The sequence below is a fragment of the Gymnogyps californianus genome, chromosome 4, assembly GCF_018139145.2.
Source record: "Gymnogyps californianus isolate 813 chromosome 4, ASM1813914v2, whole genome shotgun sequence".
Taxonomy (NCBI): domain Eukaryota; kingdom Metazoa; phylum Chordata; class Aves; order Accipitriformes; family Cathartidae; genus Gymnogyps; species Gymnogyps californianus.
This window is the reverse complement of record NC_059474.1, coordinates 27,989,705-28,009,424: the sequence shown is the minus strand read 5'-3', so window position 1 is coordinate 28,009,424 and position 19,720 is coordinate 27,989,705. Positions and strand designations below refer to the sequence as shown.

Sequence of the window (19,720 nt, the reverse complement as noted above, 5' to 3'; positions counted from 1 at the left end):
GACACCGAATAGGAAATAGAACTGAGCCTCTAAACCCACAGGCTAAGCAGTCATTTATAGTTCGTCCTATGAATCCTGGGACGGAGACGCATCTGGGATGTGTTTCTGCAATGCGAAGATGGAGTGATTGCCTTTCTTTTTTGTCACTTCTGCCCTTGTAGAGCATTTGCAAGTGTGTTGATGGCTTTTAATTTTTTTTTCTTCTTATAACTTAAGCCTGTGGTAGAGGTGATTTCAAGAAAATGCTTAAGCAAGAACAACTTGAAGACATTTACAGCCTTGACACTGAGATTCTCTAGTAGTGCCCAGTATCCTGGTGTTGAAAGAATAAGAAGGTACCTTTGCTTTTAGCTACAAGGGCTAGAGTAGGAGCTGGAAGACTGGGGTCTGTGTCAGGGAACTCTCTTCCAGTGATCAGCATTAACGAAGTAAACTTTCTGCCAGCACCAGCTAGGGAAAAGAAGCACTGAAGTCTTAAGGGAGTTTATAAGAGCAACATGATGAAATGTCCTGCTTTTGATCATTCTCCCAACTCCTTTTTGTGGTAAACTGAGAATTTCACTCTAGATAAGTCTTATTAACTTTCAGATGCTAAATTTATAATTCGAAGATAATTTGGTGGAGTTTAATATCAATTAACTATTACTTTAGGGGAAAATATTGCATCTAATAAGCAACTAATAAGCATTTTTCTTGGACAGAACAAAAGATTTTAGCTCTTAACTGATAGCAAAATAACCAGTCAAAAAAAGGCAGGTAATATTAGCATACAGAGCTGAGCATGAACCTACTTTACAGTTTGGAAATGAATGACAAGTGCATCTATCAGATGTTGCCGAGATGTTACTGAAATACAAGCAATTGGGGCTATTCACTGTAGCAAGTGAAGTTATGGAAGAGGCATGCTTTTTATAAAAGTTGTTCTCATATGTCATGTATACCAGTGCATTCATTTCTGAGATTTTCTTCAAGCGTCAAAATTATTTTAAGTACCTACATTTTCAGATTTTGGGCAAGGGAAAAATATTTCTACGGGTGGAGAGAGAACAAATCAACCATTCTACATGTAAAATACATTTGTGTCAAATTGCTTTCATTCTAAAATAACCAAAACCCTCCAATCTCAAGATCAAGCTCAGTCTTACTGCTACTAGTATAATATTTGTATTTTATTGCTATTATTCTGCTGTTAGTGGAGATTAATATAACATATGACCACCGCTGAAAAATGTGATGACTTGTCCAGATCTTGCTTCAGGAAGAGAATTCTATACTGCTTCAGTGAATCCTATTTCTCCAAATAACTAACTAACTTACAAAATGTGAAGCATCTGGTTGACTCTGGAAGCTTGTGTTGTCTGCTAGGACCTTGTCAGATAACTTTACAATATTCCTTCAGCTGGGACAGACTGTTAAAATATTGCTTCTGGGATTTTGCAGAAGATCTTGCACTCTGTTTGCTAAACAGTGGTCTCTTCAAGGGTAATCAGGAGGGTTGACATCTTTGGCTGGAAAGTATTGACCTAGCGGTATAGTCCTGAAATGGATAACATCTGTCATGCATCATACACAGTGGGTGGATATTGACAGTATTGGTGGTTTCCTGACTTTCTGTCTTTTGATGTTGATTCAGCTTGTATCTTATCTATTCCAAACATTTCATTTTCTTCGTGTATCTCCAGCAGTGCATTAATGCAGTAGCCATCTCTAACTCCACAAAATAAAAATACATCTTCAATATTTGATTCTGTTTGTAGTTGGATATGAAAATTACTGGTCTTTCCTGTTACCTTTAGCTTATCTGTCAAGAAAAGACACTTCTCAGAATGACTTAAAAATTTTCACATTAATATATTTAATAAAAAGCTGTGGACTCTACATTGGTTTTACTGGAATGCAACAAATTGTCTATGTCAGAATTTCACTGGCTCTCTCCTATTTAAGTACTGTTTTGCCTACCACAAAACCCAGTTGGAAAAGTAACAAATGAAAGGAATGTGGTTTCGTTATTTGTTCAAAACAAGATTAGGGTGAAATATCTAATGAATTCAAGTTGGGCACAGGACTGTTTATTGCATATCTTCTGTCATTCCAAATAACAAAAATAGTTCCCTCTCTGTGTATTAATTAGTCTTTTTATGTTGTGAATAATGTTAATATTTAAAATACAGCCTGACTGGAAATAAGCAAAGAAATTTTCCTCATTGATTTATTTAACTCATTCTACTGTACCCTTTCTAGAAGTTAGTTTAACATCAGGTGGTAGTAAATGTGACAGAAAAATATTTTTATGTTATTGTGTTCTTTTTTTTTCTTTTGAGACAAAGCACTTATCACTTACAGACATGTGGTCCTAATCTGAAAGATGAATTGGTTCATTCACTTCAAGTACCACATAACCATTCACACACCATCGAGCTTAACACTATTAAAGGGTAATTTCCCCTGTGGGAGCTATGCCCAATACAGCCGCAATCTCTACACAGTGTCTTTTTATCTTTCAATGGCAGGTAAGGAGATTTAAATAAAAGGCTACATCAAGAGTGCAATCACAGACATATTCTTCCTGTTGAAATATCCATGAAACAGCAAATAAACACTCCTAAAAATCTTAATGCTCCTAAACTTTACCAAGAGAAGACTTCAGTGTACAGTTCCCACTTTGAAATTTTGTGTTGGAATCGAAGCATGTGAGATGCCCCATGGGCTTGGCAGTAGAGGACAGGAAATAATATGGGAAAATTTGCATTTCCTATTAAATTCTGAATGTAGTAAAATGTTTCCGAATAATCAAGGAGTATATTTTGCCTTCATCTCTCATAATCACCATGATTTTTTTCTAAATTTCTCATCATTTCTTTAGTTTGTCTACAGTGACTCATTGAACACCCTATTATTATAGGTTCTATATTCTAGCAAAGATGATAATTAAGTCTACAGTGAGGTTTTCTTTAGAACATAGTATTTTCACATGTTCTTGCTCAAATATTTGGGGGCTAAAGTATTATCTGCAATAATTTTGCTTGGTTTCACCTAAAGGTGAATTTTCCAGGGATGCCAATAAAAATATGGTCTCTGAGTAAAGTACTGAAAAGTTATAGAAATCATTCTAACTTCCTTTTTTTTCTGTAAGAAGAGACAGGGTTTTTTCACCCTTTCTGCGTTCACCATTAAATTGCTTTCCTTCTAAGATCTTTTTTTGCGTTCACACCAGAATGAACAGGCTTTATTTTTGAATTAATTTTTTGTAACTTAAGGTCACAGAGTGTGTTGTCTTTGACTTGAATGGGGTCAACATTTAAGTCTAAAACTTTTTTTTAATTGAATGCAGTTTTGGACCCAGAGTCACAGCTTAGAAGCAGCTTGTTAGTAAAGCCAAACCAATTTACATACCCTGTAGACAGAAATTTGAAGCTTTGCCAGAGCATAGGGCATATTTACAAAACTGTTTTGATAAAATGTAACCTAAGTGCTGTTCTTCATGTCAGGGAAGCCCTGCTGAGATTCGCAAGACCTCTCTGTGTCAGTCTCATCTGCAAGCCGACTTGCTTGGCTTTCTTAAATTACATAAAATTCGGATTCTGCTCAAAGTACTGAAGTTGATATGTCAACAGTACTCGCCTTTTACCCAAGAGTTCAGGGTTTAGCACATTAATAAATCAAAGCCTCTCAGATACTAATTCTCTCTTGTGCCTGAGGGAAGTTAACTCACTTCTTCCAAAAGAGTATGTTACCCTGAAGTAATCGAAGGCGAAAGGAACATTCTCTTCATTTTATTGAAGCTATTCTACTTTGCATTGACTAAAGCCAAGCCTCAGTTGGGTCAAAGAACATGAAAGTGTGAGCATTTGGCTATCCATAGCAATTCGTCACTCATCTGAAAGGAGGAAGAAAATAGGAAATGCTGAGTTTCAGTCCTCCTCTCTGAAAAATACTTCACTATTATATACTAAGCATTCTTTGGATCAGGCCTTTAATCCAAAAAGTGGTTTGAAATTTTGTACCAGATGAGACCCAAATTGGAAACTGAATATCTTTTTTTTTACTTGAAGTGATTTGAAACCACACAGCATAAAGACTCCCACACAAAGTTTTGTTCCACTGAAATCTCTACACTGAACTCTTCAATTTTTCCCATAAGTGCAAGCTGTCAAGAGCAGAGCTTGTCAAGAGCACTCAGATATTTCTCACATTATATACTTAGTTATTAGTATTGTTTGCTTGGGATGTTCATAATGGATAAAATTCATCCAGAGGCAGAGGGGCAGCTAAGGACTGCGTGCCACTTAATTCCTGTGTAGGCCTGCATATTAGCCTTAAAACAGAAATTAAGTGGGCCGTGGCTTTCCCTCCACGCCCTCCCCCCCCAACAGGACTAAGTTAGATGTAAATTGCAGTACCTAAAATAAGTAGAAAAGTTTCCTTGACAAACTGTATGGAGTTAAAAAAAACCCACATAAACTCTCACTGCTAAATCCACGCAGTGGATTTAGCTTGATTTTGTAGTGCATTAAAGAAGACGGAGTGCAGTGGTCAGGAAGTCCCTTCTAAATTTGCCTGCCATAAAGCTAGTTTTAACCTACAGCTCTAGTGGTAAGAGGCAAGCTGAATCCCTTGCTGGTCTCAGGGAGTGAATTCATGTGTTGAGCTGGGCTCTAAGAACAGGATTTTCTTCTAAAACTGAAAATATCATTAATATGCCACAGAAAATGTCAGGGGTTTAGAGCTATCCTTTTATAGCTCTTAAAAATAATCTTTTTTAAAAATAAAATCAAAGTGAAATTAGATATAAAAGTTAATCATTTACCATTGAAGTGTGATATTAAGTACTCAGAAGTCTGGTAATGAAAATGTTCCCACAGTAGCCATAACCTGTCATCAGATTTCACAGGTGACTTCTCTCTAACCATTCAGTTTAGTGTAATACTTTGAATGTTGGTGAAAGGTAATAAAAACCCTACATATGTAAGATGGTAAGTCCATCATAATGTGAGATTTGATGAGTATATTTTCTATGATTGTATATTAATTATAGTTAATTTTACTTAGATTAAGATTAAATCATAAAACACAATAAGATTCATCTTATATTCACTCTGAATATAATGTAATTTTGAGATAGTAGGTAGAGGAAAAGTTCATTCAGGGGTTTAACATAGCTGTGTACCAGACTGAAGGTCCTGTGTAGCCTATAAAAATAAGGATTTTTCCCTATGCAAAACACTGTGAAAAAAATTGCATTCTTGCAAAGTCATGTGCAAATCACGTACTGCCAATATTCTCAAGCACGCAAAAATTATGAATCAAACTGCAAATAGTATTGTTGGATTGGATATCATTTCTTCTACAGATACAAATAAACATAACTTTTGTTCTCTTTGCTATTATTTTTCTGAGCCATCCGATATGTCAGTTTAAAACCCTGTTGCCCTTCTGTTTTTATTTTTTATGAAATCAGTTAAAAACATGGAATTTTTTTACTGCATCAGTATTTTATTACATCATAATTTTATTACCAATTTTGCTGCAATTTTTTAAAGATGTGTTCTCAATAAATATAAAGTATTTGCTAAAAATTTTTTGCTTATGCAAGAGTTAGTTCTGTTTATAGCTATACCAGTTCAAAGGAACCCTTAATTGGATTATTTATTTAATTCAATAGACTTTTTTTAAAAGTACATTTGAAGAAACAGAAAACTATGAAGATAAAATACACTCAAGAACTATGTTTTCACTAAAATTACATCATAGAAAAACTCAAGGTTTTGGGTTTGTTGGCTTGGGGTTTTTTTAATTGGTTTAGTTTTTTATTTAAATCAACAAACAGGCTTAATTTTATAGTGCTGGCAAGGGGATTGATAAAACTCAAATCATTTCACTTTTTTCATGTATATTTTCTGGAACAACAGTAAAAGATAGCATCTCTTTAACAGATTCCATTCTTCTTGATTGAGGTACTGCATACTGAACACATTTAAAGTGTTGGTTATGTTTTGTTTCCAAATGACTATTTTTATATCAGCTTCAACTCTTATCTACATGTCTTACATCCAGCTATGACTGTTGTACTCCAGAGCTAAGATTTTCCGTTCTTCATGTCAATACAGTAGTTATTAAAGGAGCTAACCACAGCAATCTATGCATGTGTTCACAATTTCTTTTACATTCTGCAGTAAAAATAAACTGATTTATAAACAAACAAATGGTCTTTGAGACACTGTAGGAATAAAATAGCTGAGTGAGGAAGAAGTTAATTCATGCATCTGCCAGTGCACATACAATAAAATGGGCATTTGACCTACAGAGGGAGAGAAGAGAATCGTAGAATCACGGAATCATAGAATAGTTTGGATTGGAAGGGACCTTTAAAGGTCATCTAGTCCAACCCCCCCTGCAATGAGCAGGGACATCTTCAACTAGATCATGTTGCTCAGAGCCCCGTCCAACCTGACCTTGAATGTTTCCAGGGATGGGGCATCTACCACCTCTATGGGCAACGTGTTCCAGTGTTTCACCACCCTCTTTGTGAAAAATTTCTTCCTTTATCTACCCTCTTTTAGTTTAAAACCATTACCCCTTGTCCTATCACAACAGGCCCTACTAAAAAGCACGTCTCCATCTTTCTTATAAGCCCCCTTTAAATATTGAAAGGCTGCAATAAGGTCTCCCCGGAGCCTTCTCTTCTCCAGGCTGACCCACCCCAACTCTCTCAGCCTTTCTTCATAGGAGAGGTGCTCCAGCCCTCTGATCACTTTTGTGGCCCTCCTCTGGACCCGCTCCAACAGGTCCATGTCTTTCCTGTGCTGAGGACTCCAGAGATGGATGCAGTACTCCAGGTGGGGTCTCACCAGAGCAGAGTAGAGGGGCAGAATCACCTCCCTCGACCTGCTGGTCACGCTTCTTTTGATGCAGCCCACGATATGGTTGGCTTTCTGGGCTGCAAATGCACGTTGTCAGCTCATGTCCAGCTTTTCATCCACCAGTAGCCCCAAGTCCTTCTCCACAGGGCTGCTGTCAATCCCTTCATCTCCCAGCCTGTATTGATACTGGAGGTTGTCCCAACCCAGGTGCAGGACCTTGCACTTGGCCTTGTTGAACCTCATGAGGTTCACCTGGGCCCACTTCTCAAACTTGTCCAGGTCCCTCTGGATGGCATCCTGTCCCTCAGGAGTGTCAACCACACCACTCAGCTTGGTGTCATTGGCAAACTTGCTGAGGGTGAACTTGATCCCACTGTCTATGTCATTGATGAGATATTAAACAGTACTGGTCCCAATACGGACACCTGAGGGACACCACTCATCACCAATCTCCATCTGGACATTGAGCCGTTGACCACTACCCTATGGATGCAGCCATGCAACCAATTCCTTATCCACCGAACAGTCCATCTATCAAATCCATATCTCTCCAATTTAGAGAGAAGGATGTTGCGGGGGACCGTATCAAAGGCCTTACAGAAGTCCAGATAGATGACGTCCATAGCTCTTCCCTTGTCCACTGATGTAGTCACTCCATCATAGAAGGCCACTAGGTTGGTCAGGCAAGACTTGCCCTTGGTGAAGCCAGGTTATGGAGCAGTCAGGTTAATTGGATTTGAATATGACTTCCTTTATTCTAAGCCTGTTGTATTAATATTTAAGAAAATAAGTGTACACAAAAAGTTAAATATAGATAAGCAGAATATAATTATTTTACGCTTTCAATGTTTCCAGTGTGGTATTTTTCTCTGTTGCAGGAGACAGAGCTAAAGAAATCTTCAAATAGTTATTCAGACTGCACTTTATGAATATCCACAAGCAATTTAGACCTATCTAAGGTTTATTTGACTTCCAAAAGTACGTGGTTACAATTTTCAACCAATAGTTATCAGCCACTGGATGGTTTGCTGTGGTATTTGTCATGTTCTGTTCCTGACTGGAGCTCTGTTGCCCAGTTGTTGTCTGACAGGGAATTCAGAGAGGACTTCTTCCTGTTTCTGTTTTGATTGTCGTAACTGGTAGAAGCAGATTTTCACTGCAGAGAATTAGGTTTATAAGTTTCTAGTTAATTTTCCATGAATATTTTGTAGTAATTGCTTGAAAGTGATTCTTTTATCAGCCAGTTCTGCCAGGAAATGTTGGCTAAAATGTGTGCAGAGAGCAACATAGATGAGGAATAAATACAGTCAAAGTAAATGTAATATACCTTCCTGATCAGAGAAACGTGTTTGAGATATTCTTTCAAGTCTACTAGACTTGGGAGTCTAGTAACCACCGTAGTAGAGGTGGTAAGCCCAGGTAAAGAGTGAGCTCACTTTCTAACTTTCTAAGAGAGGCGCAGACATTTAAGAGCAATAAAGGAAAAAGAAGTGGGAAGTTCAGTGTCTACTGGAACTGCCTGGAGGAGAAGTGTTACCTGGGAGCTGTTTGGAGAACTGGGCAGTGGAGAGGGCAACTGGACATACCTGGTTAGAGGAGAATGAGTTGGAGAGGACCAAGATGCAGTGACTCACTTCCAACTTCTCTAAGTTGGGGAACCAGCAGCAGGTGGGCAGTCCTAGAAGGGGCAGGAGCAGGAGGGACAGGTTGTAAATCAGTGAAGTTTTTTAGTGTTATGTTAACGGTTAGACTTGGTGATCTTAAAGGTCTTTTCCAGCTTAAATGATTCTATGATTCTGTGTGCACAGTGGAGCAAATATACTTTCTCTGAGTTTTTAAGAACTATTCTGCACTCCTGGAAAATAAGTAGTTTCAGGTAGACTGAGCTATTTGAAGGTCTTTGGTGTTATTTTGGAACAGCTGAGAAGGTACAGTAGAGACAGCATCCCATCACACAATCCCAGCCACAAATGAGTGTGCCAGCATAGAGGGCAATAAGGAGATGTTTTCTGAATTAGAGATGTAGCTAAATTTATCTGATAATCCCTGATGTTGAAAATTAAACAAATATCTTTTGAGGATTCTTTCTTATGTATTTATAAATTCTTTTGGGTTTCAGCAGGCGGAAAATATTGTGAGAAAAACCTCCCTTCTAGCAGAACTGTTGCTTCTGTTAATAACCCACTACTGAGAAAGAAGTGCAGGAGCATATAAAGAATTCTTTGTGAGGGAGGATTTGTTAATTTTTAAAAGGAGAGGTGTGGGAGAAGCCTGTGTTTGGATTAAAGTCGCTGTGAATTTAGGTGATTCAGTGAAGCATACAGAGCTCAGTGCTGTAAGGTACTGAACCTCAGGGCTGTGATCCAAAAAAACATTTAAATACCTGCCTATTGTCAGGCTCCTTAATAATCTTGTAGCAGGAAATGGAATTTTTTATATTCTTGAAGGTGTATTTCAGTGCTTTTTTGAAATAGATCCTTAGTACATTGCAGGTTTGAGCCCTTGAGAAGCAAGGAGTACCAATAAAGAAGTACGTATAAATAGATCAACTAGAAATAATACCTTGATTTATGAAGTTACAGCAAAAAAATGGGCAGGAAAGACAAAGTTGAACACTACAGGGTGTTGCTAACAGAAAACTTTAGTTTCTTACTCATAGAGTGTGGTGTTAACATTTGAAGAAGCTAAGATTGTAAACTAGATTAGATATTGATGTTAATCATGTTATTGAAAATCAGAGTAACAATACTGAAATCACTATCTGATTAACTACTCAGTTTTATAATCACATGCTGCAAAGCCAGAGTAATTCCATAATGCCAGCTGACTCTCGATTTAGCATATTCATATAATGGTTTGAGGTATGAAATGAAATGCCAGATACAACAATAGAAGGAAGGCATGTAAATCTATTTAAGAAGGTGAACATATTTCTGGAAGAGAAAGAGGAGGGAAATCACTGCAGCCATGTGCTAAATATTTGGGTTGCATATAATGAAGTAGAAAATCGCTTGTGTTTTTCATTCTGAATAATGTAAGTACAAGCCCCGATGGATTGTTGTCTCTCCTCTTTGGATCTTGGTTATTCATGAGTTTCTCTAGATGGACTACAGAAATGTGACATAGCATCCTGGGATGCTAGCTAAAACAAAAGAAAAGCAGGTTTTTGAATGCTGCTGTTGTTAGATTATTATTTATTTGCTTTTGTGTTTTGCTTTGTTTTGTTTTCCCCTGTGTCTCATATAAAATATTGCAGTCTTCTTAGATTCCTTTGAATCATAGAACTGCACTGTCAAAAAGACACTAGAGTGTTCATATTGCTCCTGCATTCTTTATAATTGTAATTATATTTCTAATTTGTAATTCTGAAAAACAGAATACTAAGTGACTCAAAAATCTCCTTCCAGCTCTGTCCCGGTAACTCAAAGTTGAGCTGTCATACCTTGAGTTTTGGTACTGGCAAAGGCAGTTAACTGATGCTGGTGGTGTTTGGGTAAACTGTAAAGATAATCTAGTTTTTGTAAGATATTTAGATACCTAAACTGTTTGGACACTTTCAGGATTTGTAGCAGACACACAACTGCCACAGAAGCCCCAGTCTACATTTTCATTTAGATGTTTAAACATCTTTGAAATTTTTCCCTTTGGTCTGATCCAACGCCTCTTGAACTGTCTAGATATTTCTGTGAGCTTTAGATAGTGTCCTAAATTAAGGTCGTGACGTTTATATGATGTCAGCATAGCATCATTTCACTTCACAGCTGGAGTTTTGAAATAAGGCTTCAGAAATGAAAATGGTTGTACAGATTTAGCGGCTACCACTTAATTTTCACATTCATATTCTGCTTAAGACTTCAAAGCAAAAGTGATATCTGGAGAGAATAACAGCCTAGATCCGATTTTCAGGCATGTGAAGTGCTGAGCAGTGCCTGCTGATAGGCCATCAGACCGCTCTCCCTGCCATTGCAGAGTAGTGCCTCTTTACTGATAACTTCATAACCTCCTTCTCCCTGCCAGCTTGTGCAGTAAGAGGTGTACAACTGAATTCTGAGCTTGTACTGAGGCAAGTCTGGGATAATAACTGACAGTAAGAAGTGTGGTGAAATCACTATAGGATAAAAAAAAAAAAAAGCCTAAAGACTGTGTCAGTAGTGAGCAATCTCTCTGTTGTTCTAGGATTAATACTCCTTTTTTGTCCAGGGCTTCTGCAGAGTTGACATCTGCAGAGCATAATAGCAGTATTGTTCTGGGAAGGTGAGGTAAGAGCTTCCAAAAAAAAAATTGAAGCCCTTGGAATATTTTTATTTAAGCAAAGAGTTTGCAAATTTTGTGGTAGTATTTTCCTAATACTACAAAATCTAATTTCTCATAATAAACTTCTTGGGGTGTAATAGCAAACTAGCACATTTAAACTTGCCTGCAGGGACTTCCGGTGCAGATAATCTGTGAGCATTATGCATGTTTCATTACCTGGATTCTTAGGCAGGCAGTGAAGTTATTCTTGCTGTAAACATATTTAGGAGTGAGAATTTTGAAGACCAGACCTTCAACTTGTGTACCAGTCTGGTATAGTTCTTTTGACTACTAGGAAATGCCACCGATTTATGCCAGCCGAGACTCTGAGTCCCGTTTTTCTAAATGATATCTGATCAGTTTTCTGTGTAAACCAGTGCTTGCTTAATGCTTTTTCTCTCCTGACTTGTATTAGGGCCCCCCCAGCGAACCATTTCCCCCAAACAAGACCACGAAGAAAGGAAGCACGACAAAGTCTTGGACAAGGGCAGTGAAAGCGGGACTTCCTGTAACGAGTTGTCCACCTCAAGCTGTGACAGCCACTCGGAAGCGAGCACCCCTCAAGAAAATGCCACCAGCACTCAGCCATCCACAGCCCACCAGCCAAATACTCTGACTTTGGATCGTCCGTCTAAGAAGGCCCCGGTGCAGTGGATGCCACCACCAGACAAACGCAGGAACAGTGAACTCTTTCAAACTCTCATTAGCAAGTCCAGAGAAACAAATCTTTCCAAAAAGAAGGTATGTGAGAAGCTGAGTGTTGAGGAAGAAATGAGAAAATGTATCCAAGATTTTAAAAAAATCCACATTCCAGATTACTTTCCAGAGCGCAAACGTCCCTGGCAGTCTGAACTCTTACAGAAATATGGGTTATAGTAATCAACTCTTTCATGACGTATCTCTGGGGCATTTGATGTTTATTAAGTTGCCACTAACTTACTGATGTCCTCCTGGCAAACTCTGCCACCAGAGCTATTCCTGCTGCTTATTTCTTTCTGTGAACAGTGGATGTTGGATAGTACATGGTTTCTTTAAAAATATATATAAAAAGATAGAAACTTAAAAAATACAAAAGGCATCTCATCTAAACCACCTCATAATAGCAAAGGAAAAAAGTGCATGGTCAAGAAAGATGGTTTTCGAACTGTAGTCAGTTGAGCTTCATTATCGTTTTGGAACTTACCAAATAAAAATGCCAATCATCAGTTAACGCCTCATTTTATGTCACCAATAAAAATGACTCAGACTTGCTATGGATGAAGAGAAACAGGGTTTAAAATTTGATTGAACTGGTTTCAGAACTAATTCCCAACGTTCTTTCAATGTTAACGCAATAAAGCAAATACCTATTTTGCATGAGCACAATGTTACAAATAAATCACACAAGAACAAGAGGTTGTCTGTTGCTTGGAGAATTATTTGTTTGATACCAAGCCTATAAACGTAAAACGTCTAAGGGATTGAATTTACTTTGTTCTGGATCTGTGATTTTTTTGTGTGTACGGTGTTCTGTATGTAAGGATGGTGTAAATATGCCTTATACTGTTTTATTATTGCACCAACAACGTTCATCTATTAGTGCTTGTCAGGATTATTTCTGTGAAATGCAAACTTATGGCAGATTGTGAAAACTAGTTTGGTGGTCTGAAAGTTTCTGTTATGTTAGTCGCTAAAATTGGAGAAAAATAAAAGAGACTTTAATGTATTTATTAAAAGAACCATCTGGTAGTCATTATCTTCTCTCTTTTTTAAAAATAGAATAAAGCAAATTGTTACTTTTTGTTTAATGTTTTCATAACTACTCTGCTGAAAAAAAAACAAAAAACAGATTTCAAGAGTGGGTGAAAAATATTTAGGGTAGTGCCATTTAATTGGAACCACCATACAGACTCTCCAAGAGGAAGAGAGTTATGATAAGAAACAGCAGGGAATGAACTAAAAAACTGAGTAGTTTTACTAACAGAGCGGGAAGCAGTTCCAATTTGACAAGTTCACAAAAATCAGCTTAGAAATAGATTTAAAATATCACAGCAGAGTGCACTACATTTACAAATGAAAAGTTTTCTACGAATAGTCCGCTCTATATGACAAACCTATTTTCTCAGCCCAGATACAGGAAAATCAATACCTTTCTCATTACAACAACACCAAGATGACGACTGTGGTTCAGACAGCCATAGCTAGAATGGGTAAGGACCGCTGGAGTTTGCAAGAGAGCTGCTGAGTTCCAACAGACTTGAAATTATTACTGTGTGCACACACAAAAACATACACATACACATTTAGAAGGGTTCATGCCCATACGTATTTTATAGCAGGAACTGTACAATTGTGTCAGAAGAGATGTTTTACATCTGATGGTAATTTTAACTGGTTTAGCTAAAGTAAAGAGGACTTCTTGTGTTGTAATTTCCAGGGTTATTCCTAATACCTGTATTACTTTTCAGTCCTCTAACAGGCCACTTTAAGAAAAGACTGCATACTTTTGGTAGTAGCTCAGCAACTTGTTTCACTTTTTTTTTTTTTAACCTGTCTAGAGCTAGTTATTCACCTATTCAGTTAATCAGGCGGCTCCAACATTTCATCTTTTGACAACATTTTTATAACTTGAAAGAGTATATCTGGGATAAGTCTAGTCTGAACTGATGCAGTCCAGTGTGAAATCATTTGGCTTCTCAGCTCTGTGCTTGTGTTCCTTGCTTGCTTCTTTCTCTGGGGTCCAAAAGACCCATTCCTTCTTTTGAAAGTTTCTTGCTTCTTAGACATGTTAACATTTGCTTTCTCTCTCTTTTAATCTTTGGCTTCCTAGTCTTTACCTGATTAAATTTCCCACTATTTAACCATGACTTGCTAACCTCCAACGGATACAATTCTGGTTTTATTTAGTCTAAAGTTAGACTATTATTGAGAGCTTTTGAAAATCTCACACTGAATTTTCTTCTAGCCTTTTGAATCCATCTTCATTGCACTTCTCACACCTTATGCTGTTTTCTGTTACCTTTGTTTAGGCTAAGTTTCCACCTGGGATGATACCTTTTAGGTTCAGACAGTATCTTGAACCTTCCCATTAAACCTTGCCATTGAGCTTGGAGGTTTGTTTTGCCTTCCTGGTTATTCTCAGTACTCCAGGCATTACCTGCCTGAGGTATGCTTAGGTGATTGTTTGACCTGTCTATCCATCTTAATTTGTCCGTATATAGATGTTTTTATGAGCTTTTTAATTTTCTCTTTTAACATACTACCTAAAATTTCTCAGAGCATTTTTAAGTCATTCTTGAGGAGAACAGAATATTATCTTAATACATATCTTAATACATGGGCAGTGTAAGATTTATGATAACCTTAACTGCCTTCCATGTGTTCACGAGGCATGTGAGTGATGTGGCAGACAAAATACATTGCTGTTACTTAGCAACCACACCGGCATCTTAAGATGAAGTGTTTCAGTTTTGGAATTGCATAGTGTACACTGTCCTCCTTCTTTCAGAGTGAAAAATTGGGATGTGTTATAGTTGGAGAGAGAGTGGGAGAAAACAATGGCTCCTGTGAATCCTTCAGTCGTGTTCTCTAATTCCCATCACACTTTTCATCCAGTTCACCCAGTTACAGCTCCAGCCCTAGCTATATGGTTATTAATCTACAGTTTTCAGATTCCAGCCTGTAATTAGGGAGAAAGAGACGTTTGATGGAACAGAGGAGCTTGTGGGCGGTTAGATGGCTAAGGTTGGTAGGAAATGCCCGGGTGTTACAAGAGAATTGTTTATTAGAAGCACATGGGGGGTTTGATTGCTTCCCTTTGTCTTCCGTTTTTCTTACTTTTCTATGATAGCTGCTTTTTCTTTTTCCATTTCAGTCGTCTTTTTCTCTTCTTTCCAGCTATTCACTTTGTTACACACAGTAATTGTCTACCATGGGATTCTGTGCCTTTTGTTGGACTTCAGTGGAGGTGGTCAGTACATTAAAATTCCACTCCATATGAAGTGCGTGATTTTAAAACATAAGGTTTTTCTGAAAGGGAAAGAAAGATCAAAATACTGACATTTGTCAATCTGAAATTAAAAAAGGTATGTAAATAATAAATAAAATTTGTATTTGTCTTTCAATATTTCAATTATGATTTTTATATTAATTTTGAGTTTTATACGGTTAAGTTTTACAGTTATAATTATGACATATTTAGTTTAGTGTCATTAAAGACCAAGTAGTTTTTAGTCAGCAGTTGCTATTATAAATCGTAATTGATAATTGCTTTGATAAAATATATAATTCTTTTTTTTTTAAAAAGATAAAATACAAAGAACTAATATAACATGTAAATGAAGGATATTTCAGGAAGGAAAGTAATTCGTATAAAAAATTGAATTATTTCTTTTTCAGAATTTTTTTCTAAATCAACACAATCCCTTAAATCATGGTCACATTGGAAATTCAGCATGGAATACATATCCCTTTATGTTTTTCAGCCAAGTTTAATTCTTAATTTTTAACATGTTCAGCAATATAGAATGCTATATTCTAGATTATGTTTAAAGATTTGGAGCTGATAAAATTAAAACAAATCTTCCTTCACAAGTAGTCTCCCAGTTAAGCTGATATTTCACAAGAGTAATGAATCAGAATCTGCTTCAAAAATACTGTTATCATTGCCCATGTTTATTCACTATAAAAGTTAATTTTAAGACCTCATAATGGATGTTATGTGCACCAATTTTTATATACTTTATTGTTCTAACTGAACAGATGGGGAATAGAGATACAGTTTTGTCATACAATGATGTTTACACCTTTAAAATGTGTGAACAAAGATCAGAATTACATGGTGGACTAATTAGTCTATTGCTGAAGGAATATTTCTGAGCCCTTCTTCCACTAACAAAAATTTACAAGTCTTAGAATAATTGAAATTAATTCTGAAATAGAATTTTAGAATTCACTTTGATTCACTTGGAACGAATTTAAAAAATGCTAAATTGTATAAAAAGCAGCATTTTGTGGCCTTCTTTAAAAAAAAAAAGTGCTTATGCAAAATCATTTGACTTGCTACTGCTGTCTTTGTTCAAGTAATGATATTCAAAAATATACTTCCTACTGGAGGTGAAAAACCCAATTTAGCATACTTAGTAATGAGAGGGCAATGTTGGGTTCCCTCTACGAGTGACTTATGTCCTGAACCAAGCTCTTTGGGATGCTCAGAGATTCTCAAGAAACCTTTAGCTTTTTGCAGGATCACACCACTGGTATGGCTCACCATAAAAATAGCATTCACACATTACTTCAGCTTACATATTGCAGGCCGTCAAGTAGTTTCTTCTTTTCCAGGATCTGTTATCTAGGAGTAATTTTCAACCTGTTTCATGTTTTCCGCTCTACCCCTCTCTTTTCCATTGTTACTATGGACATTCATACAATCACTTTTATTTAAGAGCTTATCTGTTCCTTGCTTGAAGACACATACCCAAATTCAGAAGGGACTACCGTAGTCTTCACACTGGAAAATGATGGGGGAAGCTGGGCACATTGGGAATGTTGCTCGTTTGAATAACCTTCAGCACTGCTGGCAAGAAGACACCATAAAGCACAAGCTGGAAGGCAAAGTCAAGTCACCGTACAGCTCGTGCTCTCTTTCAGACTGTCAGGCATCAGATACCTTTAGTGCTGTCCAGTCATCCAATGAAGCGAACCACAAAGATGTTACTCACCGATAAATGAGCTGCCGATGCTGTCGGCGTCCAGTTTGCCATCCGCACCTGCTGTGTGTGGTACTGCAGCTAAATCAGTCATCCCAGTTCAGGTACGGTGATGCTGGGTTGCACACGGCTGATGCAGGTAAGAGTGGTAAGAGCTACTACTCACATAGTATGTTTGTTCGTGGAGATATGCTACTTATTGCAGGCTGCTGTAGTGGATACCTGCCTTCACAGAGGTACACTCTGCATCGCTGTATCTGAACTGGGAGCATTGTTTTATTCTGCTGGTTCTTCACTTTGCACAGAAAACAGCTGTCCTGTGGGACCAAATCCTGGTGTCCTTACATGTAGATCCTCAGCAGAAGATGGAGATCTCTGCTGCTGTAGCACACTGTTCCTTCTTTGAAACTGGGCTCATGGCAGTGTGAAATGGGGTGCTGGAGAAAACAGAGTACAAATGGTGTCCAGAAGAGAAACTCGGCACCCATTGTGCTCCCATCTGTTTGAAGCTGGGCACCCTGGCAATCCTCAGCTGCAGGCATTAGATTGTGTAAGACACATTGGGGAAAAGCACAAAAGGAGTGAGTGCAGTTAATGATGAATATAAGAGAATAAATATTTGAGAATTTTCCTCCTATAAGGGCTCCTCCTCTTCTTGCTGGGCCATCTCTTCTCCAATGATAAGAAAGGAAAAGAGATTGTGAAAAACAATAGTAGACCAGATGGAAGTAGTGGGAATTTCTGTGTCTTTGTGTTGCATTGCCTTTTAAAATTCCTATATTTCTTCACAGTGTTACTGTATGTTCCTTTATATACAGAAAAAGGGAATGTAGAAATAGGTTGATGGGATTAGTTCTGAGATCCTAGATCATATAATTTTTCATACACATATTAGATAAAGTTTTAGTATTGAGCATGTTAAGTGTTTCAATTACAATGCAGTGTAATTTTTAGCAGGAAGTCACCCAAGAACAGATGAGTACCAGTAACAAGAAGTAAATTAAATTAACATAAAAGTAAGGGAAATCACAAATAGGCAATAAATAATCTTTCCAGATTCTGAAGCAACATTTAATGCTTGAAATACTATCACTTTATCTACTATCTGCTTAACATCCATGCAATTCGTTAATTTAATATTGATCAATTCATAATGTGCCCAAAGCTTAGATTCGTCATGATAAATTTCTGAAAGATTGTTTTCTTCATAAATGTATACTGTACATCTTAAATGTAAATTTTGACAGTGGGCAACACCTGTGGAATATTTGTCATCCCTACTAGATTGCTAGTTTGGCCTAGGATGACATGGGGAAACCATCAATCAATGACCCTAAAAAGCTTTTTTTCTCTTTCTCTTCCTATTTAGGTGAATTGTGTGTTTCATGGGGTGTCATTTTTCTGTCAAAGGTAACGTTAGATTCAATGCAGCACAAAACAGTCACTGACACTTTGGCCCTGAATTGTTCTGATTTATACCTACTCTTGATTTAAATTACATTAGTAAGCTACTGACATCAGCAGTTGAGATGACTGCTGAGTGATTGAACACCTGCCATACAGTCAAGAAATGACCTTAAAGAAGATAGGGTTAGAAATAGTCGTCTGTGCCACTGTGGATTTGGAGGCATCCCAAAGGGTGAGAAGCCCCAGCCCCTCCAGGACATGGCATGTGGTGCTTCCATCTCTGGACAGGGAGGGACGGGGAGCCCTTGTGTACCCTTCCCCAAGGGAAAGTTTGGTTTCACCATCTTGCAGAACTAAGCCTAGTCTTTGGGAAAAAACAGTTGCTCTTTCACGGGTTTTATGATGCTAGTCCTGAATGTCCTCATGGAAGAATTAAGCAGCGCCCTCTTAGTCCCTGAAGAGAAAGTAAGCTTGGCTTCTATTTTTGTGACTACAGTCACTAAATTTATGTGAATAATTACCTGAAACTTCCCTGGCAAGTGTAGGTCTGTCTTTCAAACATGTCTTGTTACTCTCCTTAAACTTCTTCCAACTGTTCAATACTTTTTGGGGAAAGAGATACCTGCAAATGCACATATTCTAGTTTTGGTCAGTAGTGGCAGGACAGAGGTAGAAAAAAAGGTTATTGCCTTCCTACACTGTGATGCGATGTTTCCATATATAGAATTCGTTATTGCATGCTCTTTTTACTGCTTCCTTATATTGCAAAGTTATGTCATTTTTCTTGACTTTTGTTTTTTGTTTTAACATCTCTTTCTCCTGGTTACTTCAGCCCTCTGGAAATACACAGCACAGATTTTCAATTATTTCTAGCCAGATCACTTTCTTCAAAAGTTCAGTCACATTTTACCTTTCTCTATGTTTCAAGTTACTCATGAGTCTTTCTTTTTTTAAAACTGAATTTCATGAACATCCCACTTACTTACTTTATCTTAGAGAAATAGAGAAGATGGCAAATAAAACATATGAAAGAGATTTTCAAAGGCATACAGGTGAGAGATCCCCAATTCCCTGTGGCATTTACTGAGACTTGGGCACTTAACTTTTTTTTTCCTGTCTCTGAAAAACTCATGTTATCTCTGCAGTGATCCCTATGCCCTTCCCCTCATCTCAATAGGACCTGTCAATCATCTTTAACTGCAGCTTCCCACTTCCACTCCAAGTCAATTTGAATTAATTTTACAAATGAGGTTTCATGAAATTGAAATCAGGAATTATTATACTGTCCCATTCCCTTCATCCACTAATTCTGTAGTGCTTACTGAAAGGAATAATCAAGTTTGTCTGACAAGAGCTATGTTTTAATGTTCCTTGTGAGTCTGTCTCATTCTCACACTGTGGTAAACAGCAATTGCCCGAGCCAGCCTTTGATAGGCATCTCAGCAGGAGGCAAGCAATGGTGCTGCTCTGTGG

At 37.5% G+C, this 19,720-nt stretch overlaps 1 protein-coding gene across 1 annotated transcript in view; it reads left to right on the top strand.

Annotated features, from left to right (window-relative positions):
* KCTD8 (potassium channel tetramerization domain containing 8) overlaps positions 1 to 12,828 on the top strand; it is a 101,250-nt gene extending 88,422 nt beyond the window's left edge. The window contains exon 2 of the mRNA XM_050896231.1: positions 11,569 to 12,828. Coding sequence (XP_050752188.1) covers positions 11,569 to 12,029 — 461 coding nt within the window. The 3' untranslated portion in view covers positions 12,030 to 12,828. The remainder of the gene's footprint in view (positions 1 to 11,568) is intronic.
* Positions 12,829 to 19,720: the final 6,892 nt, after the last annotated feature.